The following is a 19,192-nucleotide window of genomic DNA, read 5'->3' on the forward strand; positions in this document are numbered from 1 at the left end:
GTGTGTGAGTGAGTGTCAGTGTGTGTGTCAGTCTGTGTGTGTGTGTCAGTGTGAGTGAGTGAGTGAGTCAGTGTGAGTGAGTGTGTGTGTGTGTGTGTGTGTGAGTGAGTCAGTGTGAGTGAGTGTGTGTGTGTCAGTGTGAGTGAGTGAGTGAGTCAGTGTGAGTGAGTGTGTGTGTGTCAGTGTGAGTGAGTGAGTGAGTCAGTGTGAGTGAGTGTGTGTGTGTCAGTGTGAGTGAGTGAGTGAGTCAGTGTGAGTGAGTGTGTGTGTGTCAGTGTGAGTGAGTGAGTGAGTCAGTGTGAGTGAGTGTGTGTGTGTCAGTGTGAGTGAGTGAGTGAGTCAGTGTGAGTGAGTGTGTGTGTGTCAGTGTGAGTGAGTGAGTGAGTCAGTGTGAGTGAGTGTGTGTGTGTCAGTGTGAGTGAGTGTGTGTGTGTGAGTGAGTGTCAGTGAGTGTGTGTGTGTTGTTTACTCTGGTGGCTGCTGTGACAACATCTCATCATCTCATCTCAACACACTGCAGCATCTGCGAGATTCAAAACAATTCCAACCCAAAAGATTCATGACGGATTCACTCTAGATTCGAGAGGAAACCCCTCGTTTATACTTACACACGACGATCATATCAACGCAAGAGCAGCTCGAACCCCTGATTTATGACGGATAACGTGTGAATATATTAAACGCGCATCGCCTCCGTGGATGTCGAGCATCAGTAAAACGCGTCAGTCATGTCTAGATCGTGTAGTTTCATCACACATTCACTCAATCGTCGTGTTTCTGTCAGATGCTTCAGATCAGATGGAGACGCACCTCAGCTTCTCCTCTTCACATCAACGCGCTTCTTCTCCTTCTCCTCGGATCGGTTATTTCCTCCATCACGAATCCGCGTCGATTCCCATCGTCTTCATCAGCATTAGAGTGTTTCTTTATATTTTCTTTACATCAGATTCACAAATCAATCGCAGCATCCAGTCGCGACAAACTCGAGACGAGCAGATCCGCGCATGCGCTCCAGACAGTGTATGCTAATGAGTCGATCCGTGACGCGGCATGAAGCTCATGAATTATTCATATGCGAGTTCTAAAACTGTATAAACAATTATATTTTTTTCTATCCTCTAAAGCTTATCCTCACGCAAACATTTCTGCATATTATATTATATTATTGTCCACAGATTACTGAAATGAAAACTGGGGACATTTCCTATTAAAACATTTAAAATTTCATTATATAAGTAATAATTATAATGATGTTTGAGGATCAAACTGCCCCTAGTTTTTTATATATATACAAAATCACACTATGCAGAACAGTAAATATTAACTATATATAGCACACACACACACAAACAGTAATATATTGTAATAAAATTATGACTTAAAAACACATTACAAAAATAAACCAATAAATATGAGAACATAATAAATAAACACAAATAAACAAAACAGTATTTAACAAATATTTAGTTTTATAATATTTCAAAAAATCATATTCACAAACTTCAAATGTAATTTTATGTTTATACCATTGGAAATGGATCTATCTAAATGGAGTATGTGCTTACTGCAAATGCAATTGTTTATAGTTTATATATATATATATATATATTCTGTATTATATTTAACAAATACTAAATATATAAATGTAATTATTTAATTACTATAATAGTTTTGAAACACGCTGAGTAACTGCAAAATGTGTATTAAAGCATGACTTCAAATATTAATAATAATAATAATAATTATTATTATTATTCAGTCCAGGTTACTTGTCTTCCTTTAAGTTCTCTCTCTCATTCAGCTCTGTGTGATCGATTGCTGTAGCAGCAGATTGGTCCCGTCCTTCCTCGCAGTTTCATCAGGACATTATTTAGCATGTTTTCTCGTGGGAACAATGGCTGCTCACCAACTGTGTTAATATCGAGCCAGTGAAACTAACATTTCTGCATTTTATTTCAGAGCTCTGGTTCAGTTCATGTTTACTGTGACCATGTTTAGTTAATTATCTAGTCCTTTCTGCTCCCCAATGTAGAACAGCGTAGATACGTGTAGTAGGTAGATGCCGCATATCTATGGTGTTTACTATCATCATGATTGAGGATATTAGGACGCGCGCGCTCTGGTGGTTGGTTCTGACGTCAGTGAATATGTAAATGAGCGTCACGTTTTACACGTCTGTTAGTGGATGTCTGAGTGTTGCCATGGCAACAGCGGATGAGGAGACTGTGCTTTTGTGTCTGTTGTCATGGCAACTGATAACTATCGCCAGAGATGCAGAGAGGAGGACGATGCTTTCTAATGCAGCTTACAGACATGAAACCACATTTTCAGCTGACCTTTGACCCCCGGTGTCAGTGTTTCCGGTGCTTTCAGAGCAGCTGCATATCGCGAATACGCCAAGACAAAAATTCCCGGTACATGCGATACAACCAGCTAAAGCGGTCATGCGTGACATGAATCGTGAATCGTACGGGTTCAGAGTGTCTGTTCGGTCACACAGAACTACACGAAGATATCTGTGAACAGAAGCAAAGCATTATGGGTACAGATGCGGTGCGAGAAATTAGAAACACAAAGGTTTTATCAGAACTCAGCTGTTCTTTTTACTCATTTACAGAAACAAACATTCATGTCTATAAAATAGTGCTTTCGTTTACACTGAAGGAAAACACTTCTGCTTTAGTGAATCTTCAGAGTCCTTCAGTACCGTTCAGCAACACGAGCAGGAGCGTTTACTAACCGCACAGATCATAATGATGACGAATATACTTTATTTTCATGGCGAGAACAAAAATCACATCACTTATTCGGAGTTAAGAGCAACTCTAGTTTATAGAGTCTAGAGAATTAACGCAAGATTAAAATAATGGCATAAAGTTTAAGACGTGTATTATTTACATTCTATTCATATGTACAACTAACAGTGTGTCCATTTGTGCCGTGATGATCCGAGAGAGACGACCTCGTCACATCCGATCCACGGCTCTGATGCCGCCGTCCACCGTCAGCGTCCCGAACCTGAAACACAAGCGCCACCATAATTACAGTTTGATGGGTTTTGCATTATTAATACTTGGGCTGTCACAATATCACACTATTATCATGGCCATTTACACTTATTGGCCTGTTTAGACAAGCCCTCCACAAAACAAACAAAACAAGCCCTGCAAATGAATAAAAGAGCATGCTATACAGACACTTAATATTTAATGTTATCTAATGATTTGTTAATTGAATATACAGTGCTGTGAAAATGTTTTTGCCCCCTTCCTGTTTTTAATTTTTTTTTGCATATTTGTCACACTTAAAAGATTCAGATCATCAAACAAATTTTAATATTACACAAAATGCAGTTTTTAAATAATGATTTTATTTATTAAGGGAAAAAAGCTGTCCAAACCTGCCTGGCCCTGTGTGAAAAAGTAACTGCCCCCTAAATCTAATAACTGTTTGTGCAGCAACAACTGCAATCAAGTGTTTGTGATAACTGGCGATGAGTCTTTCACATCGCTGTGGAGGAATGTTGGCCCACTCTTCTTTGCAGAATTGTTTTAATTCAGCCACATTGGAGGGTTTTCCAGCATGAATGGACTGTTTAAGCATCTCAATCGGATTTAAGTCCGGACTTTGATTTGGCCGCTCCAAAACCTTAATTTAGTTTTTCTTGAGCCATTCAGAGGTGGACTTGCTGGTGTGTTTGGGATCATTGTCTTCACGTCGTCAGACAGCTTCTGTTTAAGTGATTTCTTGATTCAACAGGTCTGGCAGTAATCAGGCCTGCGTGTGGCTAGTGAAATTTAACTCCGCTTTCTAAAATAATGTGGTTAATTGCACTTTCATGATATAACAGGAGGGGGCAATTCATTTTTCACGCAAGGCCAGGTAGGTTTGGACAGCTTTTTTCCCTTAATAAATGAAATCATCATTTAAAAACTGCATTTTGTATTTACTTGCATTATCTCTGTGTAATATAAAAATTTGTTTGATGATCTGAATCTTTCAAGTGTGACAAATATGCAAAAAATAAAAAAAGGGGGCAAAAACCTTTTCACGGCACTGTATTATACTTTCTATAAAACATTTGCAATCAGTCTTAAAAGCTGTTTCGGGCTGAGATTTTGTTGCATTTACAGCTTTTGACCAGCAGGCGTTACCAGCATTTCAAGTGATTCGAAACAGTGAGTCATTTTGCGACGCAATTGGTTCAAATGATTCAAAGCTTCGAAAAGGCTCGATTCTCCCATCACTGACTGCGTCAAAGTACAACAATACATGCGAATAACAACATTTTTACTCCAAACTCGCGTTATGTGGCTGATGTGGCTTCTCATCACAGAATGAGGCAGACATTATATTATTTTATAGTATTCTGAACAGTGCTAAAGGCTATGTCTATTAGCATTGCATTATAAATATACATCGTCCTTATAAAAAATACCCGAGATGGCTTGAAGAACACAAATAAAGAATATACTGTCGCAACAGTGTGTTAACTCACTTCATGTTTCATCAGCCAAATATTTCTGCATTTCTTTTTTTTATTTTATGGGCTTTTATGCATTTTTTATAGATGGGACAGTACAGAGAGATGACAGGAAAGCACTGGGAGGAGAGAGGGAACAGGATCGGCAAAGAACCTCGAGACGGGAATCGAACTCGGGTTGCCGTGAGCGCAGTTGCGCTGTATGTCGACGCACTAACCACGAGGCTATTGGCACCGACAAACATTTCTGCATTTCTATCAGCTACAGTGATAACGGATGCCCTTGTCCATATAAGGGATTTCCTGGAACGTAATTTGTTTTATTACTCCTATGAGTCTCTCTTGTGGAGCATCTGTGCAAGGGCGCCCTCCAGTGGTGAGTATGAATGAAACAAATTACATGTGAGCAAGGTGTACTTTTCATTTTATGATTCATCATCATGGTAAATGCCATATATTGTGACACCCCTAATTAACACAATAATGATATTTAATATTTAAATATTACGATCATCAACTGTATATTGCAACACCCCAAATTACTACTGTTTTTGAACCGAATTGATCTGAATAATGACTCTACCATCCTTTGTAGAGCTGAAATTGAATTTGTTTTCACTTTGATGACTTTTGTAACATTCACACTTTATTTTCCTGTTTCTGTATTGTATAAAGCGCTATAGAAATCCAAGTAAATGTAAAGGTTCACCTCTCCAGGAACAGGTTGTTCTCCGCCAGCTCCTTCATGACTCCTTCCATCTCCTCCTTCAACTTCTTCATCCTGTGAAGCAGAATTATGTGTTTATGACGATGAATTTTCACTGGATAAATTAACCCATTCTGCACCTGTTGTTAGATTACGCACCCCTGATTATCATCGGCTCTGATTGTTTACGACGCTACGCTAATTTCTAAGATAAAATAACTAGGGCTGTCAAGTGATTAAAATATTAAATCTAGTTAATTATATGATGGTTAACTAATCCAATTAATTGTGGATTGATCACACATCAATTAACAAAAAAGTAGCTTATATAAAAGTAGAAATATTAAGATTGAACGCATTGCATAAATAAAGATAACAATAAAATGTGTAGTGTTTTTTTAAGCATATTGAAATAGCAAATGCATTTTAGAAAACAATGAAATTATTAGGGCTGCCCCCTAATAGTCGACTAACCGTTAGTCGACGAGAAGAGGCTTGGACGACCAAAATGTTATTAGTCCCAGAAAAAAAATGAGTGTCATGCAGTCCGTGACGGACAGATCGTTAACGGCTGGTCTTTGTGGTAATACAGTACATCGGGCATTCATCGACCTCAAATATGGCTTATCATCTGAAATATTTAAGTATTAGCAATGTGGCCGCTCAGTCTAATGTTAACCTAGAAAAATGTGCACTATTCAAGTGTCTGTGTGGAGTGTGAACAGTAGCACTTCACTGCAGGACAGATGGAGGCGCCGGTGCGCTCCCTTGCTCTTAAAATACTCCCGCATTTTTGCTCATACAGATAAAAGTAATGCATCTTTCGAATCTGTAAAGACTCTACGTTTATTTGTGTGCACTCACAATAACAACGAAATGTTGTGCTTTTGTAAAATAATTAAAGCAAACAGGACACGCTTTCTGCCGTCTCGGTCTCCGTGAACTTGAGCGCGAAACTCCGTGTATGCTTGCCTTACAGATATGAAAAACATAGCAAAATATCTACATTCAAATTCTTGTGTGCACTCACAATAACAACGAAATGTTGTGCTTTTGTAAAATAATTAAAGCAAACAGGACACGCTTTCTGCCGTCTCGGTCTCCGTGAACTTGAGCGCGAAACTCCGTGTATACTTGCCTTACAGACATGAAAAATATATCTATAAAGAGTGAAATGTCTGCTTTTAAATGAACCAATTCAAATGGAAAGTAAATATTCTCAGATTATGTCATCCGTATGAAACATGCATACAGATGCATCACTACTGCAGAGATGACGAGTCAGTGTCGCCGACTTCATCTCTGAAGCCGAAAACAAAGAAAGCACTAGTTTATCGATAAATTATTAAAATGTTAATGCAGTCTCCTTGCTGTTTTTCCCTGACACATTCATAAATATTATATCTGCCGATGTGCTGTGGCAAGCTTTTTTTGCGTGCACTTGAGTGCTTACTAGGCTATGTAGACAATTAAAGGCTCATTATTTATATGGTTTATTAATAAACATGCGACTAATAGTCGACTAATGCTTAAAATGAATGACTACTAGTCGACCAGACAAATCTTTAGTTGGGGGCAGCCCTAGAAATTATACTCTAAATATAAAAGTAAATGCGCCAGTAGGTGGCAGCAAGTCGCTGTTTTAAGGAGTGAGTCGTTCAGTCATTCATTCAATTGATTCGTTCAAACGGCTGATTCATTCAGAAACTAATCAAGTGACTTGACACGTCTAATTGAAGAAAACATTCTGGAACGTTCTATTTACGTTCAGAAAACTTTCCTGGCTAACCAACGGGGAACATTCTTGGGAACCAAAAATTGTTAGCTGGGATGATGCTTTTAGTCTGTAATGATCTGGACTGAGTGAATCAGCGTCAGCGGACATGTGCTTATCTCTCACCCCAGCGTCATCTCCACCAGTGTGTTGGGACTGAGGTACGCCTGCGGTTTGATTCCTCCAGACGTCATGGGCACCATCTTCTGCGGTAACAGCTCCAGCAGCTGCACACATGAGAGCCATTAGCGTCTGCGTGCTGTTACAGCGCAGCTAAACGCCCAGCACTTCCTGTTTACTCACTTGATACACGCGCTGCATGAGCAGGGTCACTTCCTGTTCCATGCTGCTGAACTGACCAGTCAGAGACAGGAGGTGCTTCCGCACGTGATGGAACTTCCTGTAAGGAGACGTTCATGCATCAGTCACTGCATGTGTCCGTCCAATCTCCAGAACATCTCGGACACAGTTTCCATGGCAACACAGCAGAAGAGCCATTGACACTGCGCTCGCGCACAGAATACAGCGGTGTACAAGAGGTCATGTGACAGGGGTTTTACTGCGGTTACTTACCTGTGGTAAAATCACCTTAAAGGCCCGTTCACACTAATGACAAAAACTATAATGTTAAAGTGCCCCTATTATGGATTTTTTTTAAATTACCTTTCATGCAGTGTGTAACACAGCTCTATGTGAATGAAAACATCCTGCAAAGTTTTAAATCTGAAAGTGCACCGTGTATGAAGTTATTGTCTCTCAAAAGAAAGAGTCGACTCTGAATCATTGAAACGAGTCGTTTTTAAAATGAATCCCAAGCCGTTTCATGTTGACGTCAACATGAAACATTAGCATATTGCCCGTCCACTTGTTGGTCTTTTCGCGTTGGTCTGAATGAAAATGCAAATTCATTCTTTGCCACTAGGTGTCGCTTTTGCAGCGGTAAAAATAGAGGTTTCCACGGTAAGGCTGTACACAAAGCAGCACTGCGCTCACAAACGCCGCTTTATCAGGTATTACAGGCGAGATGAAATGAAAGACACATTCATAAATATTATATCTGCCGATGTGCTGTGGCAAGCTTTTTTTGCGTGCACTTGAGTGCTTACTAGGCTATGTAGACAATTAAAGGCTCATTATTTATATGGTTTATTAATAAACATGCGACTAATAGTCGACTAATGCTTAAAATGAATGACTACTAGTCGACCAGACAAATCTTTAGTTGGGGGCAGCCCTAGAAATTATACTCTAAATATAAAAGTAAATGCGCCAGTAGGTGGCAGCAAGTCGCTGTTTTAAGGAGTGAGTCGTTCAGTCATTCATTCAATTGATTCGTTCAAACGGCTGATTCATTCAGAAACTAATCAAGTGACTTGACACGTCTAATTGAAGAAAACATTCTGGAACGTTCTATTTACGTTCAGAAAACTTTCCTGGCTAACCAACGGGGAACATTCTTGGGAACCAAAAATTGTTAGCTGGGATGATGCTTTTAGTCTGTAATGATCTGGACTGAGTGAATCAGCGTCAGCGGACATGTGCTTATCTCTCACCCCAGCGTCATCTCCACCAGTGTGTTGGGACTGAGGTACGCCTGCGGTTTGATTCCTCCAGACGTCATGGGCACCATCTTCTGCGGTAACAGCTCCAGCAGCTGCACACATGAGAGCCATTAGCGTCTGCGTGCTGTTACAGCGCAGCTAAACGCCCAGCACTTCCTGTTTACTCACTTGATACACGCGCTGCATGAGCAGGGTCACTTCCTGTTCCATGCTGCTGAACTGACCAGTCAGAGACAGGAGGTGCTTCCGCACGTGATGGAACTTCCTGTAAGGAGACGTTCATGCATCAGTCACTGCATGTGTCCGTCCAATCTCCAGAACATCTCGGACACAGTTTCCATGGCAACACAGCAGAAGAGCCATTGACACTGCGCTCGCGCACAGAATACAGCGGTGTACAAGAGGTCATGTGACAGGGGTTTTACTGCGGTTACTTACCTGTGGTAAAATCACCTTAAAGGCCCGTTCACACTAATGACAAAAACTATAATGTTAAAGTGCCCCTATTATGGATTTTTTTTAAATTACCTTTCATGCAGTGTGTAACACAGCTCTATGTGAATGAAAACATCCTGCAAAGTTTTAAATCTGAAAGTGCACCGTGTATGAAGTTATTGTCTCTCAAAAGAAAGAGTCGACTCTGAATCATTGAAACGAGTCGTTTTTAAAATGAATCCCAAGCCGTTTCATGTTGACGTCAACATGAAACATTAGCATATTGCCCGTCCACTTGTTGGTCTTTTCGCGTTGGTCTGAATGAAAATGCAAATTCATTCTTTGCCACTAGGTGTCGCTTTTGCAGCGGTAAAAATAGAGGTTTCCACGGTAAGGCTGTACACAAAGCAGCACTGCGCTCACAAACGCCGCTTTATCAGGTATTACAGGCGAGATGAAATGAAAATGAGACCAATCGGACCAATCACTGCAGATTAGCGTCACGCAAAGGAGGGATTTGGAAAAATGAATCATTGAGCGAACCGTTTGGGAGTCGTTGAGCAAGTAAGGAAAAGATAAATGCATATTATAAGACAATGAAAGTAAATGTCAACCTGTTGTTGGAGACTCCCAAAACCAAAATATGAACCTTTCATTACCCATAATAGGGGCACTTTAAAGTTTTAATAATCGTTCAAATTCTGTAAGAATAGTGAATTCACACCACAACTATAACGATGCAGAAGAACAATATCGTTGGAATCGCTTTCAGAGAGATTTGTGTCCAGCTGATGAACGATAAAAACATTAACAGCCAATCAGAATCTATCCTGCTTTAAACGACAAAACTGTAGCACAATTATAATAAAAAGAACGATATTTCACGCTCATATGGATGCTAATATAGTTAATGTTAAAGTTAACGTCCGTTTGTGTGGATACTAATAGTTATCGGTAAAGTTATCATGTGTTTGTGTGGATGCTAATCTAGTTATCGTTTAAGTTATACATTTGCGTGGACGCCAAAAAGTTGATTGTTATAGCCATTGTCTGTTGGAGTGGATGCTAAAACAATTATGGTTATAATTATCATCCTTTGGTGTGGATGCTAATATAGTTATCGTTAAAGTTATTGTTCAATTGTGTGGACGCTAATTTAGTTATCAAAGTTATCATCTGTTTGTGTGGACGTTAGTATATACAGTGGGTACGGAAAGTATTCAGACCCCCTTAAATTTTTCACTCTTTGTTATATTGCAGCCATTTGCTAAAATCATTTAAGTTCAATTTTTTCCTCATTAATGTACACACAGCACCCCATATTGACAGAAAAACACAGAATTGTTGACATTTTTGCAGATTTATTAAAAAAGAAAAACTGAAATATCACATGGTCCTAAGTATTCAGACCCTTTGCTGTGACACTCATATATTTAAAGTTAACATCCATTTGTGTGGACGCTAATATAGTTATCGTTATGGACGCTAATATAGTTATCGTTAAAGTTATCGGTCATTTGTGTGGATGCTAATATAGTTATCGTTAAAGTTATCGGTCATTTATGTGGATGCTAATATAGTTATCGTTAAAGTTATCGGTCATTTGTGTGGATGCTAATATATTTAACGTTAACGTTACCGTCCATTTGTGTGGACCTTAACGCAGTTATTGTTAGTTTGTGTGGACACTGATATGTTTAACATTAAAGTTAACGGATGTGGATGCTAATATAGTTATCGTTAAAGTTATTGTCCATTGGTGTGGATGCTAATAGTTATCATTGTCTTTTCAGTGTGAACGTGCCTTAACACATGAACTCAAGCAGCTTGAAACAGCAATATAATGAAAAACAATGATCAGTAAATAGAGCCATGACTGAATAATAACATTTATAACTGTAATAATAATTTCTAGTTGGACTGTTTGGATCACAGGTGAGCTTCAGTGAGCTCTAGACTGCTGAACGAGAGCCTCTTACTTCATCCACTCCTCGCTCTTGGAGATGAAGAGGCGATATTTCATGGCGCACTCGTCTGTGAAGAGCGCCCGCGCTTTGGTGGCTTGAAGAACCAGCTTTTGCCTGCAGAAAGCAGAGAGATTCGTGTCATCATGATTCTGCGTCACATGCGTTCAGTTCTTCAGCTACAGCGAACACACACGATACTCACTTGTCAAACTTGTGGATTTGTTCTTCATTATAAGGCAAACCTGAGGAGATAAGACACGTCAAACACATAAAAAAGCAAACGAGCGCTGATGAGATCTCAGGGGCTCACAGACTCACGTCTCTCGGCCTTGTCCTTCTTGAACTGCTGGTAGATGCTGCTGATGGCGTCCAGCAGAACCTTGATCCTCTCCACACTAGACGAGAGACACAGAAACACAGTCAGAAATCAGAAACTCAAGTTCACACTTAAAATGTGTCCACTGCAAAAAATAATGTTATTATATAGTCTACAGGTATAGTCAACAAAAACTAAAACTGAAGCCATAAAAAAATATTTTCATTACTTGAAACAAAATAAATGTTAGCTGAAATAATATAAAATTAAATATAATTTTTTTTCCCCCCAGCTAGTTTCCAAAGCAACTTTTCATTTAGTTTAACCTGATGGTCTAAAATAAATAAAGCTAAAACGGAAATAAAAATAAAAGACTATATAGACATATTTCAAAACAACAGAAACTAATAAAAACACACAACAAAATTAGTAAAACTTTAAAATTAACATATAATAATATACAAAAAAAATATAACATTTTTTATAAAAAATTTTAATATATAAAAAAATACAAAATATTAACAAAAACTATAATAATATCTCAATGATACTAAAATAACAATAATAATTTTTTGTCTCGTTCTCCAGTACAAATATCTAAACATTCTTAAATCAAGACACATTTACTAGATTAGCAAAATGACTTAAAATATTAAGTGTTGGCCACTGGCAGATATTTGTTCTTGTTTTAAGCTTAATTTTGATATATTATTCGGAAAACAAAAACGTAATATCTGAAGTCACTTTGCTTCTCCAGTAAATTTATCCTAAAGTTTGGCTAAAGTTTATTTTATTTCGAGTAATGAAAATGTTTTCTTTTTCTAAGTTGCTTCAATATAAAAGCGTCTGCTAAATGAATAAATGTAAATGTAATTTAAGTTTAGATATTTGTACTGGAACACAAGACAAATGTGATGAGGAAGAACCTGATTTTTTGCATTGTTATGAACAGCGCTTTGCCCCGTTTGTTTTGAGGAAATGAGACGTTTGGTTCTCCAGGGTAATGAACGCTGAAGCAGTGACACTCACTTCCTGTCCTCGGGGTGCGTTCCCACTTGCTGCGTCCACGTATCGGTCAGACTTCCTCCCGGCAGGAACATGCTGCTGATGTCCTGAAGCGTTTGCTCCATGGAGCCCAGAGAGCCGGAGAGCTGCACACAGAGCAGGCGTGATGAACACGCTTTCATGAAGAGCTCACGGTTGCATGAAAGTCCTTAAAGGTCCCCTGAAATGCTTAGAAACACGCTGCTTTACTTTGTGCTGACGTCATTTTAACTGAAACAGGAAGACAGGGCGGGACATATCAAGCAGCCCCGCCCCTTTTTAAAACAGCCAATAGCGTTCATTTATATCACAGCTTGGGCTAGAGCCGTTGAGCTCCGTAAAGCCGCATTTGACAGCCACAATCTCATCCATATTGCTATAAAATACAGCATTCTGTGTAGAATTCAAATAGCTCCGATACATTTAGTGGTCTGCAGAGACTCGCGCATGTGATCCGCTCCGTGCTATCGTGTCTCTGGACCGGAGCAGAGTGTGTGTGCGGTGCGGTGGTTAGCGTGACACAGCGCCAATCTTTTTTTCCTCAATGGAAGCATATTTACACTGTTTGAATCGTTCCCTGTCCCCTATATAGTGCACTACGTGCCATTCACTGTACAGAAAATATTAACTCAGTGGACAAGTGACCGATTTCAGCCGCGGCTTCAGCGTCTATTTTATAGTGTAGGGGGTGGGGCTTCAGATTCTAGAGAGCATTTGATTGGACAGAAAGTTGAAGTACGATGTGACGTCAAAAAAAAAAAATCGTTGAGCCGTTTTTGGCGGAAGTGACGAACTGCAAGTTTTGAATGCTTATATCTTCTAAATGTGAATTTTGTCACTGTTTTGGAGCACACTGCCTTATAGATAACCTTAAGACTAACATATTGATACTAACACCCAAAACACTGTAATTTTGATATCAAGGGGACTTTAAGTATTTTGACTTCCCTGAGGCAAGGGATTTCATTAAGAGCTTTGCAACAAACTTCTTAACTATCACTCTTACTTAAGTGTTCATATGAAGTGTTTCACTGTAGTTTCCGGCAACATATGGCAATGGGTGCCACGGTTGCTATAGTTACTACATCTCACAATAAACAGAACAGAAATCTATGAGAGTAAAAAAAACATGCACAGACAAATCCAAATTAAACCCTGCGGCTCGTGACGACACATTGATGTCCTAAGACACGAAACGATCAGTTTGTGCGAGAAACCCAACAGTATTTATATAATTTTTACCTCTAATACACCACTATGTCCAGCTGCTTTGAGCGCACGCGTGTACGCGCTCTGGCGTAGTTTACGCAAGCGCCGGAAGTGATCTCTCGCGCGTATACGTCACTCATTGTTTACACAGTGCAGTCATTGTAGGTACGACGGCTAATCAAAATGGTACTTACTTGCGCTTATCCGGATTGTTCAAACCGACTTAAAACTAAAAGATTACGTTCTCTCGCGCGAACTCATTCGGTAGTGGTGACTTTCCACGTATTCCCAACTTCTGAGCCTGCTCGCCTGAAGTTATGGTTGATTGCTCTTCGGCTGGATATCAACACACCCATTAAGCAGATAAACATCACATTTTCATTTTTGGGTGAACTATCCCTTTAAGGGCTTTCATGCAACCGGGCCCAGACTTTCATGAGACATTGAGAATCATCAGCATCTCACCCGCATCACCTTCTTCCTCGTGTCCCGGATCTCCTCACACTCCGCCGACAGGAGGTTTCCCTGCATCAGAACCTCACACCTGAAACACACACACACACACAGGGAGCTCATGAAGATCTGGCGAGATCTCGCTCAGAGCTCCGTCTGAAACACGCGTCACTCACAGCTGCTCGGTTCGCTCCAGCGTCTGGCTGCAGTAGTTACACATGTGAATCACCTCCGTCTTCTTGTGCGCCTTCTCACTGTACTCGTCTCTGATCAGCTCGCTGAAACACAACGTTCATATAGCGCTTACAGACCACTTCACACAAATAAACAGGAAAATAACAGTGATAAGGCTGCAAAAAAGCTGTAAAGAAGCTGTACAGAAGACAATAGAGTCATTATTCAGAATGATTCAGTTCAGTAACAGTGTTAATGCTGCAAATTCTTCACTTATGAAATTAATTTCAGCGGTAAAGCAGCTTTACAGAAGACAATAGTCATTGATCAGATCAATTCAGTTCAATTTTGTTTCGATTCAGTTCAATAACAGAGTCGGTTTCAGTTGTATAGAAGCTCTACGGAAGACAATAGAGTCATTCTTCAGAATGATTCAGTTCAATCAGTTCAGTAACAGTGTTAATGTTAAAAAAATCTATCAGTTATAAAAGGAATTCAATTTCAGCTGTAAATCAGCTCTACAAAAGACAATGGTGTCATTATTCAGAACAATTTAGTTCAATTTTTATTCAGTTCAATGTTTAGTCAGTTCAATTCAATAAGTGTTGATGCAAAATTCATCAATTATGAAACCAATTAAATTTAAAGCAGCTCTACAGAAGACAACAGTGTCATTGTTCAGACCAATTCAATTCAATTTTGATTCAGTTCAATGATTCAAAATGATTCAGTTCAATGTTTAATCGGTTCAATTCAATAAGGGTTAATTATGTCAAATTCATCAATTATGAAACCAATTAAATTTAAAGCAGCTCTATAGAAGACAACAGTTTTCAGCTCAATTCAATTTAGATTCACTATAATTCAACAATGACTCAATTTCAACTATGACAAGTTCAATTTCAGCTTAAAGCAGCTCTGCAGAAGATAATAGTGTCGTTATTCGGATCAATTCAGTTCAATTTTGATTCAGTTCAGTGTCAATGCTGTCAAATTCATCAATAATGAAACGTAATTGCAGCTTTAAAACACCTCAGAGTCATTATCCAGCATGATTCAGTTCAGTGTTGATTCAATTCAGTGCCATTATTCAGATCAACTCAGTTCAATTTTGATTTAGTTCAATTATAAAACAAATTTAATTGCAGCTGCAAAAACAGCTCTGAGTCATAAATGAATCAATTCAGTGTTGACTCAATAAAGGACAATAGTGCGATTATTCAGATCAATTCATTTAATCTTGATTCAGTCCAGTTCAATTTCAATCATGAAACAGGTTTCTGTTGTGCAGCAGACAATAGTAATAAATTCAGTTCGCTTCATCAGCGCGAGTCGCTTCGTTTGGTTTGATTCATGAACTCACATCAGGCCTCGGACACCTTTCCTCACCAGCTCCTGGTACAGAAGCAAAGAATCGGACGTCTTCCACAGATATCCAACATCACCTGCGAACGTCTGAGCAGAAACACGACCAGCGGTGATTAAAATAAACCATATTTCTGACCAAACTCAGATTAAGAGACTCTAAAAGCAGCACCGTGCTTCTGATTTCACTAAACGGACCGGAAGTCGTATCTTACCTTGGCGTAGCTGGCGTCTAGATCCAGATCGTAGCGCGGCTGTACTTTAGGTGGGCTGGCTGCAAACACAAGCCATCGTTAATATCAGCAAACGAGCGGTTATTAGCAGGGATTAGTGCTGTTAAATAGGGCTGGGTATCTATTCAGATGTCCCGATTCGATTCGCAAGCTCTCGATTCGATTCTCGATTTTTTGATTACACTCGGTGAATATAGTTTTAATACAAATGCTATTGATAATTCTAAAAAAAATTAACAGTAACATCAGTTTACAAATGGTGAATTAATAAAAAGAAATTAAGAACCAAATGCCTGTATTTTAAACCTATACTTTTTTTTGTATAGGGTCCTTAATAGGGCCTTATAAAATGTTCTTAATTTTTCTGGTAATCAGATGAAGGCATAAAACATTAATTCAATTTATCCTAATCAAATTAAAATGAAACCCTTTTATTTTTTCGGCAAACAAAGTGCTGCACAACAGCGGTTTACTGTTAAAATGAAAAAGAAAACAGATGTGATTATTCCTTTAAAAATAAAGATTTATTCATATTTATTAGCAGTAGTAGCATTGAGTCTTAAGACCGCTAAATAGTAATATATTCTGACAGTTTCTTAATGTTAAACTAAACTTTTATTTTGACGGGTTGCCGTGAGGAACTTGCAGATGCTGTGTGTGTGATATGACGGTAGTTTTCTCAAATGAAACGGTAAAATGCTAATGAGTCCTTAATAGGGCCTTATAAAATGTTCTTAATTTTTCTGGTAATCAGATGAATGCATAAAACATTAATTCAATTTATACTAATCAAATTAAAATGAAACCCTTTTATTTTTTCGGCAAACAAAGTGCTGCACAACAGCGGTTTACTGTTAAAATGAAAAAGAAAACAGATGTGATTATTCCTTTAAAAATAAAGATTTATTCATATTTATTAGCAGTAGTAGCATTGAGTCTTAAGACCGCTAAATAGTAATATATTCTGACAGTTTCTTAATGTTAAACTAAACTTTTATTTTGACGGGTTGCCGTGAGGAACTTGCAGATGCTGTGTGTGTGATATGACGGTAGTTTTCTCAAATGAAACGGTAAAATGCTAATGAAGTGACTCTCAGAGCAGCTGGAGATGACATTCGTGTTTATATCATCATATAGTGAGACGGCAGAAGCTGAAAACACCGCGAGCGTCATCCGCGCTTTAGTATGCGTGTAGTAAACAAAACAGTGCGCCGCGCCATCCGCCATTCATTCAAACTTTTGAGAATCGATATCGAATCGACGTCATTAAAAAAAAAAATTAATTGAAGAATCGGGGAAAAAAATTTGGGCCCAGCCCTACTGTCAAACGATTAATCGCGTCCAAAATAAAAGTTTTTGTTTACATAATATATGTGTGTGTACTGCGTATATATACACAATACATTGCATGTGTCAAAATGATCTATTTCTCTTTTATGCCAATAATCATTAGGATATTAAGTAAAGATCATGTTCCATGAAGATATTTAGTAAATTTCCTACTAGGGCTGCACAATTAATTGAATTTCTAATCGATTACAATTATGGATGCCACAATTACGTAATCGTTCAAAGTCCACTTATGTTATTCTGCACGCTTAAGATGCTTTTTTTTCTTTCTACATGTTATCTTAAGGGTTTTTCCATTGTTTTAATGTTTATTTTATTATAACACTATAATACCATTTATATTTTTATAATTTAAAGAAGAAACCAATCCGATGTATATTTGACATTTGAGGCTTAATACTATAGAAAAGCACTAAAGGTTTTTCAGTTCGAGTGTTTTCAGCTTGTTTATGTTCATATAAAAATACGGCATGCAGTTGCATCAAACAACGGTATAAACATCATTCAGTGTAAATTGTGATAATTGTAATTAATAATCGTCAATTATGATTTTTGTCATAATCATGCAGCCCTATTTCCTACCGTAAATATATCAAAACTTAATGTTTGATTAGTAATATGCATTGCTAAGAACTTAATTTGAACAACTTTAAAGGAGATTTTCTCAATATTTAGATTTTTTTGCACCCTCAGATTCCAGATTTTCAAATATTGTCATATCCTAACAAACCATACATCAATGGAAAGATGATTTATTCATTTATTCAAATCTCACTTTCAAAAAATTAACACTTAAGATTGGTTTTGTGCTCCAGGGTCACATATTGTACCGTGGACTTCATATCGCAATAATACCGTATCGTGAGATTTTGATATGGTTACATCCCTTACTTATGAGCGAGCATGGCATGACTGGGGCGTCGTCAGACTCACGGTCCTCAAACAGCAGGCCGACGGTGTTGACAGGGTCTCGGCTCAGCAGCATGATGGGATTCTCTCTGGAGGTCTTGGGGAAGGTCTGAGCCTGCTGGATGGGGTCGAAGACGAGGTGTCGGCCCTCGTACAGAAAGTCCTGATGGGATGGCGTTATGTTTGTCCGTCTGAAGAGCAGCTCCTGAAAGAGATTCGCCCTGAACGGAGAGAAAAATATAACACGACACAGATTACACACAAATAAATGGACATAAAATGATCTTTACATTAGCATGAAGATGACTGAAGAACGAAAAGACCCTTTTAACATTTCTGCGTTTTTTTTACAAGCAAAAGTCGTCATGCATTCATTTACATTACATCTACATTTAGTCATTTAGCAGACGCTTTTATCCAATGAGGACAATGGAAGCAATCAAAACCAACAAAAGAGCAATGATATGCAAGTGCTGTAACAAGTCTCAGTTAGCTTAACGCAGTACACCTAGCAAGGTTTTTTTTTTATTATTATATAATAAATAAAAAGAAAACAGATAGAATAGAAAAAGAATAGAGCAAGCTAGTGTTAGAGGCCTTTTTTTTGCTAATTGTATAATAAAAAAAAAGAAAACAAATAGATAGAATACAAAAAGAATAGAGCAGCTAGTGTTAGTGGCGAATGAAAACTACAACAAATATCATTTCTGCATTTCCATTTAGGATTACTTTGATATGGAAGCCTGTTTTCACCACTGAATTTAAAAAAATCCTTTTTATCCCAAATTTGAGGGGGGGGGGGGGACGGGGGGACAATGGAAGCAATCAAAACCAACAAAAGAGCAATGATATGCAAGTGCTGTAACAAGTCTCAGTTAGCTTAACGCAGTACACCTAGCAAGGTTTTTTTTTTATTATTATATAATAAATAAAAAGAAAACAGATAGAATAGAAAAAGAATAGAGCAAGCTAGTGTTAGAGGCCTTTTTTTTGCTAATTGTATAATAAAAAAAAAGAAAACAAATAGATAGAATACAAAAAGAATAGAGCAGCTAGTGTTAGTGGCGAATGAAAACTACAACAAATATCATTTCTGCATTTCCATTTAGGATTACTTTGATATGGAAGCCTGTTTTCACCACTGAATTTAAAAAAATCCTTTTTATCCCAAATTTGAGGGGGGGGGGGGGTCCGGGGGCCGAATTTTTGAGA

General features: G+C 38.3%; 1 protein-coding gene across 3 annotated transcripts in view; it reads right to left on the reverse strand.

Annotated features, from left to right (window-relative positions):
- Positions 1–2,578: 2,578 nt before the first annotated feature.
- Positions 2,579–19,192, reverse strand: part of tbk1 (TANK-binding kinase 1) — a 27,133-nt gene continuing 10,519 nt past the window's right edge. For 2 of the 3 annotated variants that reach the window (XM_016245639.1, XM_016245636.1), the window contains exons 10-21: positions 15,704–15,762; positions 15,487–15,578; positions 14,126–14,227; positions 13,962–14,040; positions 12,273–12,394; positions 11,246–11,322; positions 11,130–11,169; positions 10,940–11,041; positions 8,694–8,790; positions 8,517–8,617; positions 5,193–5,264; positions 2,579–3,018 (exon numbers count right to left, since the gene is read on the reverse strand). In XM_016245639.1, coding sequence (XP_016101125.1) covers positions 2,967–3,018; positions 5,193–5,264; positions 8,517–8,617; positions 8,694–8,790; positions 10,940–11,041; positions 11,130–11,169; positions 11,246–11,322; positions 12,273–12,394; positions 13,962–14,040; positions 14,126–14,227; positions 15,487–15,578; positions 15,704–15,762 — 995 coding nt within the window. In that variant the 3' untranslated portion in view covers positions 2,579–2,966. The remainder of the gene's footprint in view (positions 3,019–5,192; positions 5,265–8,516; positions 8,618–8,693; positions 8,791–10,939; positions 11,042–11,129; positions 11,170–11,245; positions 11,323–12,272; positions 12,395–13,961; positions 14,041–14,125; positions 14,228–15,486; positions 15,579–15,703; positions 15,763–19,192) is intronic. The other variant, XM_016245638.1, reaches the window with a different exon arrangement.

This window comes from Sinocyclocheilus grahami, unplaced genomic scaffold (assembly GCF_001515645.1).
Source record: "Sinocyclocheilus grahami isolate Dianchi unplaced genomic scaffold, SAMN03320097.WGS_v1.1 scaffold761.1, whole genome shotgun sequence".
NCBI classification, from domain to species: Eukaryota; Metazoa; Chordata; class Actinopteri; order Cypriniformes; family Cyprinidae; genus Sinocyclocheilus; species Sinocyclocheilus grahami.